Source organism: Aspergillus clavatus, genomic scaffold (assembly GCF_000002715.2).
Source record: "Aspergillus clavatus NRRL 1 1099423829805 genomic scaffold, whole genome shotgun sequence".
NCBI classification, from domain to species: Eukaryota; Fungi; Ascomycota; class Eurotiomycetes; order Eurotiales; family Aspergillaceae; genus Aspergillus; species Aspergillus clavatus.
The window spans coordinates 104606-123524 of NW_001517094.1; the positions used below are offsets into that span (position 1 = coordinate 104606).

Here is an 18919-nt window from a genome sequence, read left to right on the forward strand (position 1 = left end):
GCCATACACAACCCCTACATGGTGATCCACCCGTGCACCGTGAACGAGGCTTATGGGTTACATTGCTTTATCAGACTCGGTAATTTTGCCTGGCCACAAGATTGACTTGGATGTTTGTATTATCAACCTCGCTGCGAGCCTGTGAGACACGTACGTGTGTGGGCAAATGCGATTCTGCCAAACGTGGAATCTTCATCCTCCTGGACGCCAAACCATTGATCCGACATCTACAAACTCCTGCCCGTGGAAAGGATATCCTTAAGATGAGAATATGCTCATCTATCTGGGCATATCTCTATAATTTGAGATCTGCGAAATGGCGTCCTGTTCGGCTAAAGGCAGCTCTAATTTGGGCATAATAGCTTCAGCCTTGTTCGTCCACAACCAGGGTTGACTGGCCACCTCAATGACCCTCCACTATCAGTTGGGGCGATGTAATTGAGCTTGCATGAAATGTCTCATCGAATCCGACCGACTAATTGCATATAATTCGCGCCAGCCCACTTGTCTCCCTGTAACACGCTCGAGCGATTCTCCAGCCTTTTGCTGCTACCGAGTGATAGAAATGGGCAGACATGGTGCATCATCATTCCCTTTTCTCTTCTTCATCTCATTTGGTCTCCTCATTACCACCACTCCCTTAGCTTCGGGATCATGCTACTACCCTGACGGCACACTCGCCGGGGCCGAGTACCAAGCATGCAGCAATTACGAGGGCGCCATCGGCCCGTGCTGCGCATTAAATCGCACTACGGAGATCAGTAACGGAACTTCACAAAATTGGACGCGAGATACATGCCTTCCAAACGGGCTGTGTAAGAACGTGTCATTCCAGGAAGGCAAAACAATTTATGCCTACTGGCGGGATCAGTGTTCGAGCCCCGACTGGCCCGGCGACAGATGTCCGAGAATCTGTCTTGAAGGAAGTGTATATATTGAATCCTTGACAATAGTCGAATGACGTTGAATGCTGATGGAGTCAGGGTCGTAACAACACCATGGAGCTCACCAAGTGCGATACCGACAAAGACGAGAATTCGACAACGTGGTGCTGCGGATTGAATAACTATACCTGCTGTGGCACGCCGGAAGCGTTTACGCTTGCGCCGACAATGAATGCGCAACCGAGCTCATCGTCTGCGTCCATGACGACGATGCACAGTTCGGCGTCGTCCTCAATCACCGCTGCGCCGTCTTCATCAACGTCGACAAGAGAAGCATCTAACACTCAAACATCGGCAAGTGAAACATCTAACACCCAAACTTCGGCTTCGCATTCCACCCTCTCAGCAGGCGCAAAGGCTGGAGTTGGCGTCGGGGTTTCTTTAGGTACCGTGGCGATCTTCAGCGTATTGGGCTTTTTTTTGTTCAAGTGGCGGAGGCGAGGGGCCAGTTCTACCCCTATTAAGCAAAGTCACCCCAATGCTCCTGTGAGAAAGATACAGGATCGTATACAGGAATTGTCGGCTGGTAAGATGGCAAAGACCTATGAATTACCTGGTACCTACGACTAGTGGGATGGGAGCACGGAATGCATTGGCAAGCTGAGATGGTTTATCAATAGCCCGGGAGGAACTTTTTTATGATGTTAGACCTACTTGATAGAATATGTAATTCAATGAATCTCTTTCCAGCTTATTATTTGATGGCGCAGGAGCGCTTGAAATATCAGAGACTATTCAATGGAGCAGAGATACAGAGGTAGTAGCAAATTCTCCTCTGACCTAGTTCCCCCCTGTGTTCTTTCTCCTCGAATGAGCCACTTCAAATACAGAGACTTATGCAGCTAAATACCATTAAAAACCTGGAGAGAGTAGATTGAGCATACTGCTGTCTACTGAGTAGGTATTAGGTCGTGAATGCCAAACTTGAGTGGGAAAATGCTTCACCTTCTCTCGTCTCAATTCAGCCCAAGACAAAAGAAACCATGTTAACCACTGCAAATTATAGGCTCATTCCAAGCTGAGCAAACAGAGAATGCCAAATAATCAGGCAGCAACCATTTTCTACCAACACCTTTGGCAAAAGTAGTCACTACTTGCAAGTTTGAGGGCGAACAATCCGGGGTATGAAGAATAGGCGCTGGCTGCCTAGTGCCCGCTTTGCCGATCATCGCGGATAGGATATTGTTAGAACCGAAGATCATCGATATTGCTTCTTCTGGTGTTCAGTTGGGCTGCCGATCTTACGTGTCGATTCTTCTTCGATTCTTGAAGTGTCTTGTGCCCATTTCAGGGGTTAGAATTGAGGACCGGTTCTGTCATCTGATCCTCCGTAGATATCAATACGCAGAATTCGTGAGATCACATTGCCATAGAATGCTTGCTGCCGTACTGTTCGATGGCTCGATGGCTCGATGGCTCGATGTGATAGTTGGCACATACTATTGCAAACTGTCTTAGATGGATATGCTACTCTTGACAAATTGTCATACTTGACTTGCAGGATAGTTAGAGTACTGTAAACTAAACTGTTTGCCCAGAACGTTCTTTTCCTGCTTCTCTCGTGCTGGATCTGCAGTATCCAAAAGTCTGCCAATGTCTACAGGTGGGAACTTTGGTCATTGCAAGCGAGCTCATGACTGGCTTTGAAACGCTGTGAATGCATATAGAACTGGAGATTTCAACGTAGCTCTGGAGGACGCTGCAAGGGGATCAATAATTGAATGCAGGGGACACTCCACACATGGCTTATTTTAGAGTCTTTGCCCCAATAATTGGCGCAAAGAAACTGAGAGCTCGAATGGGAGAAACAATTCAAATCATATCTTCCCCGGATCCATGATTTCGGCAGCAATTCTGCTGATCTCCGCTAGAGTTAAGGGGATCCATGTGTGATAGATCATATATCACATTGCAGTCTCCGACTAGCGCCTTTCACCCTGCAGCTTCAAGCCGGAAATAAGACTTTTGGCTCAAACTCATTGCAGGTTTGTTGCATGATGCTAATTTCGATTACAGCTCCCAATATCACGCAACACGATACCACTGGACGATGGTGCTCGGCGTGATGTAAAACTGGTTCCTGCATGATGGATGTGGCCGAACTATTGGAAAGCCTTCAGTCCAGATCCAGTTTCGGGATATGATCGAGGAAGCAAGTGATCTTCAGCAAGGGATGAAGGATGGAAATATGGCTTCATCAATGATGATTCTACCGACTGTGCTCAAGATATAAAAGGCGTCTCGATTCCCTCTGTCCGTCCTATTCATCATCACACTCAACCAAGCAATCCAATCCACTACTCTTCTCATCCTCTCATCTTCTCCACGCTTTTTCAAGCACAAATCTCCAGCCATACCAACCATCAAAATGCAGTTCCTCGCCGTTGTCTCTCTCCTCGCCGCCACCGCTCTGGCTCTTCCCCCCGCCACTGGCAGCCAGGCTCCCAATGTTCACCCCGTCTTCGACAACGCCAACCAGTACACTCTGAGCCAGGCCCAGAACAAGTGTGGTGAGAAGACCACCCTGTCCTGCTGCAACCACGTCTCCAGCGTCGGCGACACCACCAGCGTCAACTATGGTCTTCTGAACGGCCTCCTTGGCAACACCCTCAGCGGCCCTGAGGGTGTCGGTCTGCTCTCTGGCTGCACCAAGCTTGATGTCACCGGTACGTTCCACTCAATTCCTGTAGAAAACATGACATTCTAACGCTTTACAGCCCTCATTGGTGTCAATGACCTTCTCAACAAGCAGTGCCAGCAGAACGTGGCCTGCTGCCAGGGCACCGAGTCTACTGCTGTAAGTTTTCTTACCTCTGCTCTTGCAACACTACATCTAACATATCTAGACCGGTGGCCTTGTCAACCTTGCTCTCCCCTGCGTTGCCCTTGGCTCCATCATCTAAGCGCCTCACCGGCGGTGCCGTCTCTCGAATCCTTGTTCGATATCCTCGGCAGGCGGTTGTTGGAAATAGCACCTGGTGTACATCTGTATGCTCATCGAGCAGGTACAAAAGTTTCTCTTCTTGATCAGATGGATTGGGTCGCTCTGATCGCATCTTGACTTTTAATGTACTCAGTTTAGTGCACTGTCCCACGGGACCAGACAAGTGTTGATAATAGCAATATATCTTGATAATACTATATCTACCCCTTCTAGCCTCACTCTTGCCGTGTCTTCAACAAATTCAATAGTAGATTTTGCTGTAGAACATCCGACATCTCAGTCATATTATCTGACCATAGTTTACATAGTTGGAGGTTTGAAGAGTGAACTCCGGAGATGACTGGGGTTCAAATGAATAGAGCCTGTGCGAGATGAATAAATAATTATAACGCAATGTGAACCAGGCAGTAAAGCAATTTTGCAATATCTAAAAAGACATTCTAAATAAGTGTCACCTACTGTACTTGTAAACCTAGGAGCTAGGAACCCATCGAGTAATTCTAAGCTTTGGGATACAAATATATATATATATATATATATATATATATTCTTTGACTGCCAACCCATCCTCCTACATTGCACATATTGGACACAACATTGATCTACGCACAAAGTTATATGCAAAGTCATTTAGATGTGAATGTAAGATGTCTCGTAGTTTCAAAATTATTCTGATATAAGAGACAATGATGATACCACGTTGAAAGGGATCCTATCAGAGAATGTCAATACCTGAGGCACCACGGAATCACACCCGGCTTCCCGCTTCATCTCCTGTGTTGCCCACCTTTCCCACCGGCTCTTCTTCCATCACACATCCACCCATCCCCAACTACATTGCGTCGATTTCTTTGTAGAGATCGCATGACATTGTGGCGCTGATGGAAAACTCATCTCCACAGCCGCGCCTGGGCTCAGAACCCGAAAGACGCCCCAAACGACGCAAAGTCGCGGTCGCATGCGATGAGTGTCGTGCCCGGAAGATCCGCTGCGACGGCACGCAACCCGGTACGTGTTCCGTCAACGTTGCCACATCTGACAGATCAAATCCACACTGGTGACTGGCATCGGAATTAGAGCCGCTGTCTGACAAGGCGGCATCATTGGCAGTTTGTGGTCCATGTACGAAGCGATCGGATACCCGGTGTGTTTATACAGGCGAGCCGGAGAAAAAAAGAGCCGTGCGTAAGTGAGTGTTGGCCTAAGGCAACGATGAGATGGCCTGATCGTGTGGTGCTGATATGAAGTGTAGTTACATCGCGAGCTTGGAGAACCGAATCAAGCATTTAGAGTCTCCAGGATACAGTCCGACGAATGGAGGGTCGGATAGCCGGTTGAGAACATCAGGCCATGCACAGGTAGCTATTACCCTTTCGAGGTGAGGTATAATAGATCTAATGCAAGTAGGCTACACCACCGTATACTGCGGCGTCACCCCTAGGGATCCGCACCTCAGGTCCATTTACGCCATCGCAAAGTTTACATCGCGCACGCGAGGAGAGGAACAGTGTCTCTGCAGGCACTGGCCACCGGTCGCCATCGTGTAGTATCTGTCAAGGCAAGGTGTCGAATGCGCTGTGTCCACATCGTCTAAATAATGGCGGCCAGCATCCACACAGGAGATCCCCCGAACGGCCTTCTGAAGCCGAAGAGCGGGATGACGGCGTCAATGCGATGATGGGTGCACTTGAAGAGGAGCGCCAGAGTCAAGGATTTTTTGGCAGTTCCAGTGCCGCGAGCTTCATGCGACAAATCAAGACAGCCGTCGACAAGAGGGTTGCGTCACCGCATCGACAGACATCTGAATCGATCATGGGTGCTCTGCCGCGGTCGAGTCTTATGTCTGCAAGGGTAGAGAGACCCTCGGTTGTGTCAAACTATGTTCTTCCTCCCCGCAAAACGGCAGATAGCCTCATGGATGTCTACTGGTGCTTTGTATTTCCTCTGTATCCCTTGGTGGATAGCATTCTCCTGCGAAGAGAGTACAGCAAGATCTGGACCGGAGAGACGCTCGAGTCGGATGAGAATATGCTTATGTGCACGCTCAATGTCATTTTCGCCCTGGCTTGTCAGCTCGCTGATTTCATACCACCGGAGGAGCGTGAGGCCTCTGCCGATGCATTTTTCTCCCGCGCCAAAGACCTTCTACATTTCAATCTCTGGCATAGTGGATCTGCTGGCTTGATCCAATGTCTTCTCTTAATGGCTCAGTATTTGCAGAGTACCGACTCGGCGCACCAATGTTGGATTGTGACTGGTTTAGCGATTCGAAATGCCCAGAGTTTGGGACTGCACCTTCCACAGACCATTGCTCGTCTGCCCAGCTTTCAAGAACAACAGCTTGCACGCAAAATTTGGCATGGCTGTGTTCTTATGGACAGGTAAGTTTGGCTCTTTTCACCTGAAATCTGTCATTGACGTTGACAGAGTCATCTCTATGACCTTTGGGCGACCGGCTATGATCTCCAAGGCGTCGTGCGGTTCTGTCCCGCTCCCAGCTACTGTAGATGAGGAATACATCCCTGCGGCAGTAGGAGACGAAGCAACCCAACCAGCGGATCGTCCCTCAGTTATGGCATTTTACGCCAAATCCCTTGAACTATACGAGATTCTAAACGACATACTGCTAAGTCTGTACAAGCCTGTTCCCGAAGAGAATCCTGAGGATATCTACGATTTCTACTTCAACAAGGAAACAAGCCAGGGCGAGCGGACGATTTTCGAGCTTGATCGTGCCCTCACTAAGTGGACTCGTAGTCTCCCACCGCATTTACGAGGAGAATTACCCTCACGGCCGGAGAATGCGGTGTTCTATCATCAGAGCGTGGTCCTGAAGGCTCGGTGTGTATCTCCCTCGTTGCATTCGACGCGTGAGCTGACAGGTCATATCAGGTTTCTACATGTCCGCATGCTTCTCTTCCGACCGATCCTGTCGAAATTCTGCACTGCGCGCGACATCACCCCCCTTGATCCACTCATATCGCTGGATTATTCCTTCCCACAGCGGGTCGCTTTGCAGTGTTCGGTCATTTGCGTCAAGGTCGCGCAGGAGGTCATTGAGTTGATTCACAGCAATATCCCGGCCGATGGGACAATGGGCCCCCTTCCTGCGTGGTGGTACAATATTCTATGTGAGTTGATATTTATTTTCGAAGTCAATAAAGAGCTGACAAGTCAAGATGTCTATACAGCCGCAACCGTCCTGATAGCCGGTCGACTCCGATCTGCCATCCTCGAAGAAGTGACGGGAGAGACGATTACTAGATCGTGGGATTGCGCCCTCGAGATTCTCCGGAAATACCATAGCTATAGTACGTCCGCTCGTCGATGCGTTGCGGCCCTCGAGATCTTATACGAACGAGTTGCTTCCGAAGAACAGCCGCAGAGTGACCTCCACAATAACCAGCCTACGGCTTCGAGTGCTTTGAACGACATGTCGCTCGGCGAGGGAATGAACGCATTAATGTTGGATGGCCTCGACCTGCCGGATTTCCAAGATATGTCGTGGCTGAACAGCGTGCCTAGTAATCTCTACTAGTGGCATTCAATTCCTTTTGCTGCGCGGCCTGTTTATTAAGATGTTGTATTGCTATGATATAGTGCGATGGCTATACTGGGTATTGATTTAACCAAATGAGGTAGCTTCATGGCATTTAAGTTTGGCTAGTCCTTTGAGCGACTGGCAACGAACTGTACGGCGATTATGGGCAGCATTGCGGCGCCTGCAACAATACCACACATGACACCAGCGGCACCGGCTAACTTCAGGTTTTCGAACATCAGAGGCAAGTAGAATGGAGCAATCTATATTTTTTTATCGTCAGTAGAAGCACAGGCCAAGGAACCAGATCACTCACAAACCCCCAGATTTGTCGAAACATGTTGATGCAGACTCCGACATTGCTAGCCTCCGCGCTATAGCTGTCGACGGCAAAGGACACTAAGATCGTGATGCAGATTTGATTTCCGAAACTTGCGATCGCAGCCCCAATACATGGTGTGACATTCCAGGACGTTGCTTTGTCTAACTGGAAACCCCACACAAGAAGCCCAGCAAAGACAGTGCCAAACCCGATATATGACAGCCACAGCCGGTCAGCAGGGATATGTCCGCCCTTCCTCCGGTCCAAGGTTCGGAGAAACCAGTCCGACATGGGTCCGCTGAGCTGCTCACCTAGAAAGCAACCGATGATGATGGCAATGAACTGCAACCCGATTTGCTGTGCGTTGAAGTGGAACTTCTGGCCAAAGGCGATAGGCATCTCCACGATGAGCGCGATGTTAGCGTACGAGAAGACGATACTGTGTGCGATTGCTGGGATGGTGATCCTTGGATACCGCGCCAAAGAGAGTGGTCTGAGGAGCTCGCGCATTGTGAGCGGGCGCCGGTCAATCCGTCTGGGCAGGAACTTGGCCAGTAGCCCAGTGGAGGGCTTGGGTTTGGGTACATCGTACCCATCAATCTCAGGCGCACGCATGGTTTCTGCTCCAAAGAACAGGTATCCGAGGAGCTGGATGAAGTTGAGGATGGCGAAGATCCAGTAGATATATTGCACACCGGCATGCTGGACCACGAATCCCATTATGAATGGTCCGAAAGGCGTGCCGATGGTGAGCAACAGTGTCCACCAACCGAGCTTTTGAGCGCGCTCCCCTGGCTCGGAAAGTTCAGTGATGATGCCACTGGCGATTCCAATCGGAGGCGAGATGATAATGCCAGTCAGAATGCGTGTGGCCATTTGTGCACCGTAGGTTGTGCATCGAGCGCCCCCGATGTTGCAGACCATGCTGCCTAGGACGGAGAATATGAGGATGTGGTGGCGACCGTAGATGTTCGTGATGGGTTTCCAGAAGAAAGGTGCGATACCGAGGAAGAGGATCTGTGAAGACGATTTACTTAGCCTCGCCATGCCCCTACATTGCACGGTAAGTGGATGTCACTCACCTGCAGGGAAGTAAGATAAGTGGCTGCTGGTACGCTGACCCCGTACTCCTCCGCCATGGCATCATATGCAGGAATGATTCCTGCCGCCATGAAGGTGGCCACCATTGAATGAGCAGCCACCATCAAGATCTGAGTGTTCTTCCTCCACTTGGGCCAGTTCTGGGGATCATCTGGGTTGAAAGATTCCCGGGTTTCCTGCGGCGGCGATGGTGGCACACTCTCCAGATGGACAGACATTTCCGAGTTGCTACTCTTCATATTGGTGCTAGAGTCAAGCATATCGGTAGCAGGAGGGGTTCCCATGGTGACTCGCAATGGGCCGCGATGTGGTGAGGGGACACTACGACGGATGGACTGGCAAAGAAAGCAAGTTGAGAACCCTCTTTTTATACCCCATACCCACCCAGCTCCATCAACATGGCTCAATTCCGCTCTGGGGCCCCATGGGGGAGGGGGTATCCTTCGAGTTCAGTCGTGGCAATCTCCCACCAATCCATTGGGCAGGATCTGCGACAGCATTATTAGCATGTTGTTGTGGACGCCATACAGCGCGCTAATTATGGCTTGAAATGCGGATTCTGGGGCCCGGATGTGTAATATCATGGCACCGTACCCGAGGTTATCCCTAGTGATGTAGGTAGTGTTGTCGGCTGGGCATCCGATTTGACGTTGAACGGAAGACGCTCCGTACGCAAAACAATCATTTCTCGATCATGTCAATTGAGAGGAGGTGACAAAAACTGCATGCAATGATTGCCAGGAATCGCATGGGCCCAGAATCTTATGGACGATCATCCAAATGGCATTAAAGTTGTTGAAAGACAGAGTGGATTATTGGTACGCGACAGCCGCCTACTGTTCATCTTCACTGTTTCGTTCCCATCACATTGCCATCCACTCGTGGACTTGTGTGGCCCTCTGGTCCTCGCAAATTATGTCCTATACTGGAAGTCGTTGTGTTTGCGGCCATTTCAATTTGCGCACTTGTGTCCTTTTATTGTCTCGGTTGGTCGCAAGTGATGAATGGTGGCTGGGGCACTGCTATGGCATCCCAGAGTCGCTGGATTCCCCTGAAGTTGAGCTTCCCCCGGATGGCATCCCACTGTCTCGCTTTCTTATTTGAGCATGAATTTGCATGAATCTTCCATCGGCCCAAAGAGAACCGAACAGTTTTTCCATCAATGCGAAGAGCCCGGCGCCACACTTTGAATCACCAATTTCCCCACAATTCTCCCCGGATTCTGGGGTTCCACAGCCCCCCCCTTCTTGGCCCATAACCTGATAGGATTGGCGTTATCAGCCCCTGGAGATGGTGCTTCCCTTCTACGGCACAGCGAGCTTGGCCTTGTTGCTTGATTGTACTCGGGGTAATGCATACCGGGGTTGTAGATTCATGCTGCCTCAACGCGGCGATTCAAATACCCCAGGAGTACTGCACAATGGCTTGCTCTGGTCAGGTCTTGCGTCGCTGTGTGCCATATCCCCGATAGTAGTTATCATCATGCGTGCTGCTGCTTCTGTGAGTGCGATTCCTGTTTGGTTTGGAGTTGCTTTGGCGGCGCTGCAGGTCGCAGAGGGTAGCAGTACGATCACCCTCAACAACGATCGCTTGAAAGCAATATGGAGCAAAAACAAAGGCTCGGTCGTCGATATGTTCCTCGATGGCCATGATCTTCTTGGACCACAATCTGGCTCCACTGGGATTGGTCCCTACCTGGATTGTTACTGCACACCCTCCGGATTTTACACAGCAGGCTCCACCAACCCAAGCATGGAATATGTCAAGGGAACGGACGCAACTGACACCAGATACGCTGGTATGATCTTGAATGATATCTACATCGCTACTGGACAGCAGTTCCAACAATACTGGTTTCTTCACGATCTAGCTGGAACGTCAAGTTCTACGATTCTATCGCCAAGCACGTTGTTGGTTTTGTGCCCTCATCCCAGCGTGGCAGCGTTAATGGCCATGTCAAGCTCCCAAAGGGTGCCACGCGCCCCATAGCCGTTCTGAGTGCGGACGGTCTGTACTTCCAGGACAACAACGCTAACCCATCCGCGTACCAATACTGGACAGACATTGAATCAAACGGCGAATTCAGCATGGACCACGTCGCAGCGGGCAAGTGCCGACTAACCGTGTACGCAGATGGGATATTCAGCGACTACGTTCGTGACGGTGTGGAGGTTAGTGCTGGACAAACCACCAAAATCAATGACAAATGGAACCCCGAGTCTGCCGGGGAAGAGGTCTGGCGTCTCGGTACCCCCGACAAGTCCTCAGGCGAGTTCCGCCATGGCAACGCCCGCGACCCGTCACATCCACTTCACCCGCCAGAATATCTGATCTACTGGGGCGCGTACGACTGGCGGAGTGACTTTCCCGAAGGCGTACATTATACAATTGGGAGCAGTGATCTAGCCAAGGATTTCAACACCGTGCACTGGTCAGCCTTTGGCCCGACGCCCGAGAACCCAGATGTCGAGTACAACACCACTCACGACTGGACGATAGACTTCTCTCTAACTAAAAAACAGCTGAATAAGTGCAAGATGGCCACACTTACCATTCAGCTAGCAGGCGCCAAGACGGCGTCCGGCAACACAGACGTCTGGAATCCAGCTGAGCCGTACAACAACATCATCCTGGAAAGTTATATTAACGAGCAGACGGAACCGCTGACCATGCTGATTGGATTCAACCAGTCGAGTAGCTGTATTGTGCGCTCGGCAGTGAGCTGTTACCAAGTGCGCTCGCGTATGGAATTCCCTGCAGACTGGCTGGAGATTGGCGAGAATCGGTTGACGCTGCACTTGCCGTACAATGCGACAGATACTGAGACGGCGATCCTGCCGGCAACGGTATATGTGCAGTATGACGCGCTGCGATTAGAACTGAACTAGTCGATCTCTTACATACTCACCCTTGTCTCTAAGTGGATGCAGGTGATTTCATCACATACATCTTCCAACACCTTAACGACATTGCTTTTGTCTTCCTTTCCTAGATATTCTTCGAAGGCTTGTATTTATTTGGATACTACTACTCATGTTTAAGAATCTCCCATTTGGTAATTCAATTTTGGAATGGCCTATGGCAGTCAAGCCAACTACATGAGCTCAGCGACCCAGCAGCAATGAGCTAGAATCTGGTTGTCACTGCGCAAGCACACCCTAGGCATGGCCTCATGTTGATGCTAATGCGTGAAAACAAAACAACAACTTTTGAATCGATGCAACAACCATCTTCTTCAAAATCAACGTGTTCCCCAGATATGCCATGTGCTGATAACATAGAAAATGAAGACTGGGAATGTTCAATTAAGGGTGCGGTCATTGATATGAAAACAAAAAATATGGATTTTCCAATTAGATGCGCAGAGGTCACTCGGTATCCTTTAGTGGAGATCTGCGCAAGCCCTTCGCTTCAAATGTTATCCCTGGCCACAACCATCGTAAAAAATCAGAGAAAAAACCCTTGGGAGCATGTTGGGAATATCCTGCGTTGCTATCCCTACACGTGAATATACGGGGTTCTTGAGCCAGCTTCTCGACGAAGAGGGAGCCGGAACCATGACACCCTGGGCGTGTGACTAGCCACGAATTAACAAGGTGTTGAAGCCAATTGTGTACATCTTTCTGGAAGATACTGGGCTCTCTATCGAGAAATGGGAGCAAGCGAAGAGTCTCCAAACGCCGGGTTGACTGAGCCGATATGATGACGTTGAAGATACTCTCCGCCCAGTGCGCATCGATCACCGAGTTGAGGAAAATCGTGCGCAGTTCGAAGATGTGATCTACCGTCACCCGCTCTTCGTAAGGTAACGCCAGCTCGTAAGGAGTCAGGCCTTTGTGGGAATCAATTAGGTCGTCCAGCTCTTCCAGCTCATCCGGATCGTTTCGGATACGAAGACAATCCAGGTTGATATAGAGGCTTACGAGACCCGGGAAAAGACCCAAAGCCTTGTATATTTGCGTCTCCGGAGCTCGGCCCCGTCTGCGCCTGACGGTCAGATGAAGTTCCCGAAGAACAGGGCATTTCTTCGCAAAACGTGCGAGTTGCTTGGCTGTGCAGTAACCGCCTGATCTCTTGTGCGGGAGTAGTGTGTCGTCTATGTTCCGCGCGTCGAGTCCAAGGCTTTGCAGAGTAGCTCCGTGCCGGACTAGGACTTTGTTCAAGAATGTTGCATTTCGATGTCCGGCCAGCCAGAGAGCCTTAAGTGGAGGCAGCGCCTCCATCATTTCTTCCACCGCTCGCCAGAATTCATTACCTCTGCCTTCCGGAACCCGCAGATTGAGAGACAGTCGCTCCAGTCGTTGCAAGGACAAGGCCAGGCCACTGATGGCGCGCGCCAGATCCGGCTTGCTAATACAGCCAATACTCCAGTTGCGCAAGGACGCAACATCAATTCTGTGCAGCCATTCATTCAAGCGCGGGATGGTTATTGTGGTATTTAGTGAAAAGGACCAGGTCGACAAGCGCGCCACCCTTGTGGGAGCCCCTTCAGGTGGCTGGAAGGCGAATCTGCGTTGATCTCTAAAGGAAACGTTTCGCGCCAATACGAGGTCCACCTTTTGAAGATTCGGGGCCAACCTTAGGATCTGCAAAATGGCTGGTTCGACCACAGTGTTCATTGGGGATCCAGTATGAAGATAGCAGCGAATTGAATGCAGACATGGCGAGGTGATCAAAGGCATATCTCTCGCGGAGTGAGCCGAGTCCCGCCAGCTTTCTAGGAAGAGATATTCCAAGTTCAGCTTACACAAGGGATGGAATTCATGAATTGCTTCAAGAAGCACCAACGGAAAGGGGGAAGCACGGGCATAGTTGACCTCCGCCAGCGAGGGAACAGCTGCGATTAGCTTTACAAGTGGATCAAGATGCCGTGCCGGGGGGTCCAGACGACACATCCAGGATGTCTGGCGCCGCCAAAGATCACGATCGAGAAACTCATCCAGCATATCATGTCCTCCGGCAATCTTGGGTAGCGAAGAACGCTCATGATTTTGTTTTCCGCTTCTCCCAACAATGTCCAGACGACGAAGGTATCGAAGGTATTGTTTGCGAAGAGGATGTTCAAATACTTGCTGAACATCTTTCTGTAGCTGTTCGTTGCTAACAACGCATATCTGCAACCTTTCGTAGAGAAATGGCGCAGCAGCCTGATACCAAGCATGATTCACCAGACTCAGCTGTCTCAAAGCAATCAGCCCGCTGTCAAGTGTCTATCCAGAGGTCAGCCACATGATTTATGAAGAGAGGGATGCGTCCTTACCAGTGCACATATCATCCGCCTGATCTCGACGGGAAGTTGGTCCATTATCAGTGCGAGTAAAGAATCTCGTAGGGTGAAAGATAAAGTAGAAGGCTTCTAACCTCTTATATGGTCAATAGAAGAAGAAGTAAGAGCTATTGAGCTTATGGAATAGCTCGGTCATATTGATGCCATGAAGTGATACGCGAAGATCTGAGCTCTTAAATGTTCAGTTCATTCTGACATTCTCTCAGTGGATCTTCATTTCTATCCGCAGCTTCGCTTCACTCTTTCTTTCGCCTACTCAAGGAAGATTTAGTCACTTGTGCAAATAAGTATTTGCTAAGCTTCCTGCCAATGTCGGCCACCTCTTCATAATAGCCATTCGTTATTCAAGGCTAGTCTGGATATCTGCGCCGTGAAGCGAGGTGGAAATAAGGTAAGCAGTTGGTAGACGTGAGGTATCATCTAAAAGCTGGTGAGATGACTTTGTCGTGTGTCGTGTATTTGTATTGGTTTGACTTAGAAGCGAAGAAGTGCAGCGGAGCTCATCTATACTCTCGCTCAGAGTGACAACCATAGCTGTATTGAGTCGAACTTAGGGATGTATGAGTCGCACTAGATTAATCCTGAAAGGGATACACGGGTGGGTTCCGAGGTTCTTCAATGTAGATATCGATACTTCGTATTCCTGGATGCCCGAGTTTCTCACATTTCATGAATTTTGTCGTGGTGTATGATCAATGTGGAGGCTCATTCGGTGTTGATGGCCGTGGTGAGGGCTAGGGATCCCAATGGCAGGAGAAGGCCGAAAATAGCGCGCCATAAATGTATGCTAAATGGTGAGACTCGAAGGAGTTGCAGACGCCATAAAGCCGTGAGCTCATATAGATTCACCTGTGCGGTGTCTTTTGGAAGAGGCTGAACCATGAGCTGTTTGGAACCAAAATGCACCAAGACACGTGTTGATTCCTCAGGCCACCACGACGGCTGGTGATTCCGGTTCCGGTTCCGGTTCCGCATCCAAATTCCGCATCGCCGATCTCGGGCAGAAGAATCTGATTAGATTGATTTCGGGCCATCTCTGCTTCTGCGACGACATCAACAAGGATCAATTCTTCAGGATCCGATCCTGCATAGGTCCACTTAAAGCTGAATACTATTGCCAGGAATTCCTGGATCCGATTACTCCGTAACAAGATCCGTGGGAAAGTAACGCAGCGAGAATTGATTGATAACAATGCCTAGTGCCAAATCCAGTTTATCTGATCCTTGGTTTCTAGGTTGACTGTGGAGACCATGCATTCGTTTAGGATATGCCAGCCGCAAATTACACGAAACCGCGGACTGAAACTTTCTTGCAGGATGCTTTGTGTCGAGTCCTAAGTCTCATCACGCTTGTGTCGGCTTTCCACGGGTTCCGGGCCTTCCATTTGAACAGTCACAGACGATCCTTCCGCTGGAGTATAAATTCGACCGAACCGACAGTGCGTAATCTTATCCACAGTAGTCCCTCCAGCGGCTGTCACTCTGCTAATAAATAGGAACCCTTCCTCCTTGGCGTGGAATACTCACCAGACTTGACATCGGCCATTCTACCATTGAAGTCGAACCAACCAACATCAGGTAGTAATTTGTCCGGCTGAAACAATTGTATTCTCGGCCTGTCTTGCTGACAGCACACTGTGAATGAAATTGAAATATATCCCCTTCATAATTTACGGGCCTAAGTACGCCATGGTTTCAGTCTCCATATTCCCTCGAGGAGTGATTCGACATGTCTCTCACGCCAAGGCCTACGCAAAAAAATCTGATAAGCGAAGACATGACGGATTCTCAGTTTCTCACACCCATGCGCCATGGGCTATCTTCATCAGCCTATCGACCTGGATAGTGGGGGTATTGTCAAAATTAGACCAAGCCACATGGATGCTGGCCCTACCACTGTGGCCTATGGCTAAAGCTATTAGCCCTTCTCATTTCAAGTTCCGAGACTTTCTAGCCATGTGCACGGTGGAATATGTTCAATTGTTTGAAAAATACGCATATGCCATACTGCATTGTCGAATACCGAGATCTGGCAAGGCCGCTGGGCCTAATAGTACCCTGTAGAGATGTTTTATCCGAGGATTTTGGCCTGGCCCCGCGACGCAATAATATAAGATGGTGTTTGATCCTTAGCTCCCAGATTCCACTGCCTCACAGGCTCAAATCAATTCACGATCCCGGCGACTCGGCACAATGGCGACTGTAAGACGTCTGCAACAAACACTCTCGCACCTTGAGCCTCCCAAGGCCCCGCGACAACTGTTATCGATCGTCCAGGGTGAAACGCCGGGACTGTTAGACCTAACCCTCGGCGAACTTCTTACCCTGCAGAGCTTGCGATACGGCGACCACGAATGTCTGGTCTTTCCCTGGACAGGTGCACGCTGGACGTATGCCGCTCTCAAGGATGAAGCAGACCGAGTGGCCCGCGGGCTGCTGGCGATGGGCATCAAGAAAGGGGACCGAGTGGGAATTATGGCAGGCAACTGCGAGCAGTATATCTCGGTATTCTTTGCCGCAGCACGAGTTGGTGCAATTCTGGTCGTTCTCAACAATACTTACACCCCATCTGAGCTGTCCTATGCTCTGGGGCATACAGGTATGTTAATGTCCTGTTCCTGACGACCAGTGGGGTGGGAAATTAACTTCACGTGCTGCAGATTGTCGATTGCTCTTCATGACTCCACGCATCGGCCGCCATTCCCTCGAGCAGGTCCTTACACATATGGGACCGCGCCCGATACAGCAGGGGACGTCGTCGGCCTTGGAGAAGATAATCATTCTCCGGGGGGAATACCAGGGCTTTAACACATACAATCACGTCATTCAACGAGGAGAACCGCTACCCAGCCATGCACTGCTGGACCGTGAGGCTGAGTTGCGGCCTGGGGATGTCTGCAACCTGCAGTTCACAAGTGGTTCGACAGGAAACCCCAAGGCAGCCATGTTGACGCACCAGTACGCATTACTTATGGGTTGTATACTGATATTCGGCTGACTGGAGCACAGCAATCTCGTGAACAACTCCCGCTTTATCGGTGACCGCATGAAGCTTACCTCGTTCGACATCTTGTGCTGCCCTCCTCCGCTCTTCCACTGCTTTGGCCTCGTTCTCGGCATGCTTGCTGTAGTCACGCATGGCTCGAAGATCATTTTTCCCAGTGAGACATTCGACCCCGCCGCCGTGCTCCACGCCATCTCGGATGAGAAATGCACTGCCCTGCATGGTGTGCCGACCATGTTCGAGGCGATCCTCAGCCTTCCCAAACCACCAAATTTTGATACCTCAAATCTCCGCACGGGCATTATTGCTGGTGCACCGGTTCCCAGACCACTGATGAAGCGCTTACTAGGCGAGTTGAATATGATGGAATATACCAGTAGCTACGGTACGAATTCAGATCCTCCATGATCGTAACAATCGCTAAGAAATGCAGGTCTCACCGAAGCATCGCCAACGTGCTTCAACGCCCTGACAACTGACACTATCGAACGCCGCCTCACCACCGTCGGCAAGGTCATGCCCCACGCCAGAGCCAAGATCATCGATGCAAAGGGCAACATCGTCCCCGTTGGCAAACGTGGCGAGCTCTGCATTGCTGGATATCAATTGACAAAGGGATACTGGAACAACCCAACAAAGACGGCGGAGGTGCTCATCACAGACGCAGACGGAACGACGTGGCTAAAGACTGGCGACGAGGCTCTTTTTGACGAGCAGGGGTACTGCACCATCACGGGTCGGTTCAAGGATATCATTATCCGGGGTACGTCATGCTTGCTTCCTCGCACATAACTCCAGGCACTAACGCAGTCACCAGGTGGCGAAAACATCTACCCTCTTGAGATCGAGGAGCGGCTGGCCGCACACCCCGCTATCGAGGTAGCCTCCGTCATCGGAATCCCAGATTACAAGTACGGCGAAGTCGTAGGAGCTTTCCTCGCGTTGGCTGCTGGGTATGAAGGCAAGCGGCCGTCCGAAGACGAACTACGCGCTTGGACGCGGGAAACACTGGGCCGGCACAAGGCCCCGCAGCATTTCTTCGTGTTTGGCGAAGAGGGAGTCGACCGGACCATTCCGGTGACGGGAAGCGGGAAGGTTCGGAAGGTGGATTTACGAAATATTGCCGCGGGGGTTTTGGAGAAACGGCAGGCAAAATAGAGGGATGAGGGCTGGCTTTGTACGAACGCATGGATAATACCCAATGACTATAGAATAGAATCGTTTGTATCTTCATACTATCAGATCTCTTGATTAGCATCCAAGCTATCTCCTAGAAGCTATCCTGATTCTCTAGACACGGTGTTATTCAACCAAAGACGTGAAAAACACGAAAGCGAAGCGAGAAAAAACAAATAAAATAAAATGCCCCACCAGCACAATCAGATTAGATGATAATCTAATCTGATAAAACCTTGCTTTTTAACCCTCACTCCTGAGGAATCCGGCATTTCCCTCTTTGTTCTTCTCAGCAACTATTAAATTTTCATGGAACAATATTCCATCTCCAGTATACAGACTACCTCAGGATGTTATGTCGCCTGTTCTCTGCTCGGCTTTCAGTATGTGCTCTCTGTACAGCGACGGAAGCCGATATTCGGCGCTGTAGAGCATCAGCAACCATGATACACAGATACCAAACAGGCCAAGAAAAAGCGCCATTTGTGTTATGTAACTATTAGGCTCGAAATGGAATAAGAGAGGAGATTGCTTTTGCTGGATTCGGTCCCGTATGGATTCTGTATCATTAATGGTTATCAGATTTGCGTATCATATTAG

General features: G+C 50.0%; 7 protein-coding genes across 7 annotated transcripts, besides 3 other annotated features; 5 read left to right on the forward strand and 2 right to left on the reverse strand.

Annotated features, from left to right (window-relative positions):
• Positions 1-565: 565 nt before the first annotated feature.
• Positions 566-1514, forward strand: ACLA_018280 (uncharacterized protein; the record flags this gene model as incomplete). The annotated part of the gene is made up of 2 exons (XM_001268549.1): positions 566-928; positions 984-1514. 2 exons carry the CDS (start codon positions 566-568, stop codon positions 1512-1514), a joined length of 894 nt encoding a protein of 297 aa, XP_001268550.1.
• Positions 1515-2337: 823 nt separating this feature from the next.
• Positions 2338-2366: a microsatellite.
• A 946-nt stretch (positions 2367-3312) lies between these two features.
• ACLA_018290 (hydrophobin family protein) lies at positions 3313-3847 on the forward strand (the record flags this gene model as incomplete). Its single annotated transcript, XM_001268550.1, has 3 exons — positions 3313-3610; positions 3662-3741; positions 3791-3847. 3 exons carry the CDS (start codon positions 3313-3315, stop codon positions 3845-3847), a joined length of 435 nt encoding a protein of 144 aa, XP_001268551.1.
• A 559-nt stretch (positions 3848-4406) lies between these two features.
• Positions 4407-4435: a microsatellite.
• Positions 4407-4436: a microsatellite.
• A 333-nt stretch (positions 4437-4769) lies between these two features.
• On the forward strand, positions 4770-7426 carry ACLA_018300 (transcription factor domain-containing protein; the record flags this gene model as incomplete). The annotated part of the gene is made up of 8 exons (XM_001268551.1): positions 4770-4945; positions 4999-5073; positions 5141-5266; positions 5330-5431; positions 5508-6269; positions 6316-6729; positions 6781-7019; positions 7080-7426. The coding sequence occupies 8 exons, from the start codon at positions 4770-4772 to the stop codon at positions 7424-7426; spliced, it is 2241 nt and encodes a 746-aa protein (XP_001268552.1).
• A 125-nt stretch (positions 7427-7551) lies between these two features.
• Positions 7552-9136, reverse strand: ACLA_018310 (putative MFS transporter; the record flags this gene model as incomplete). The annotated part of the gene is made up of 3 exons (XM_001268552.1): positions 7552-7692; positions 7746-8768; positions 8834-9136. The coding sequence occupies 3 exons, from the start codon at positions 9134-9136 to the stop codon at positions 7552-7554; spliced, it is 1467 nt and encodes a 488-aa protein (XP_001268553.1).
• A 1198-nt stretch (positions 9137-10334) lies between these two features.
• rglB (polysaccharide lyase family 4 protein) lies at positions 10335-11740 on the forward strand (the record flags this gene model as incomplete). Its single annotated transcript, XM_001268553.1, has 2 exons — positions 10335-10650; positions 10692-11740. 2 exons carry the CDS (start codon positions 10335-10337, stop codon positions 11738-11740), a joined length of 1365 nt encoding a protein of 454 aa, XP_001268554.1.
• Positions 11741-12270: 530 nt separating this feature from the next.
• ACLA_018330 (uncharacterized protein) lies at positions 12271-14157 on the reverse strand (the record flags this gene model as incomplete). The annotated part of the gene is made up of 3 exons (XM_001268554.1): positions 12271-12429; positions 12470-14062; positions 14113-14157. The coding sequence occupies 3 exons, from the start codon at positions 14155-14157 to the stop codon at positions 12271-12273; spliced, it is 1797 nt and encodes a 598-aa protein (XP_001268555.1).
• A 2175-nt stretch (positions 14158-16332) lies between these two features.
• sidI (putative long-chain-fatty-acid-CoA ligase) lies at positions 16333-18301 on the forward strand (the record flags this gene model as incomplete). Its single annotated transcript, XM_001268555.1, has 5 exons — positions 16333-16738; positions 16800-17097; positions 17149-17528; positions 17577-17906; positions 17961-18301. The coding sequence occupies 5 exons, from the start codon at positions 16333-16335 to the stop codon at positions 18299-18301; spliced, it is 1755 nt and encodes a 584-aa protein (XP_001268556.1).
• Between the last annotated feature and the right edge of the window lie 618 nt (positions 18302-18919).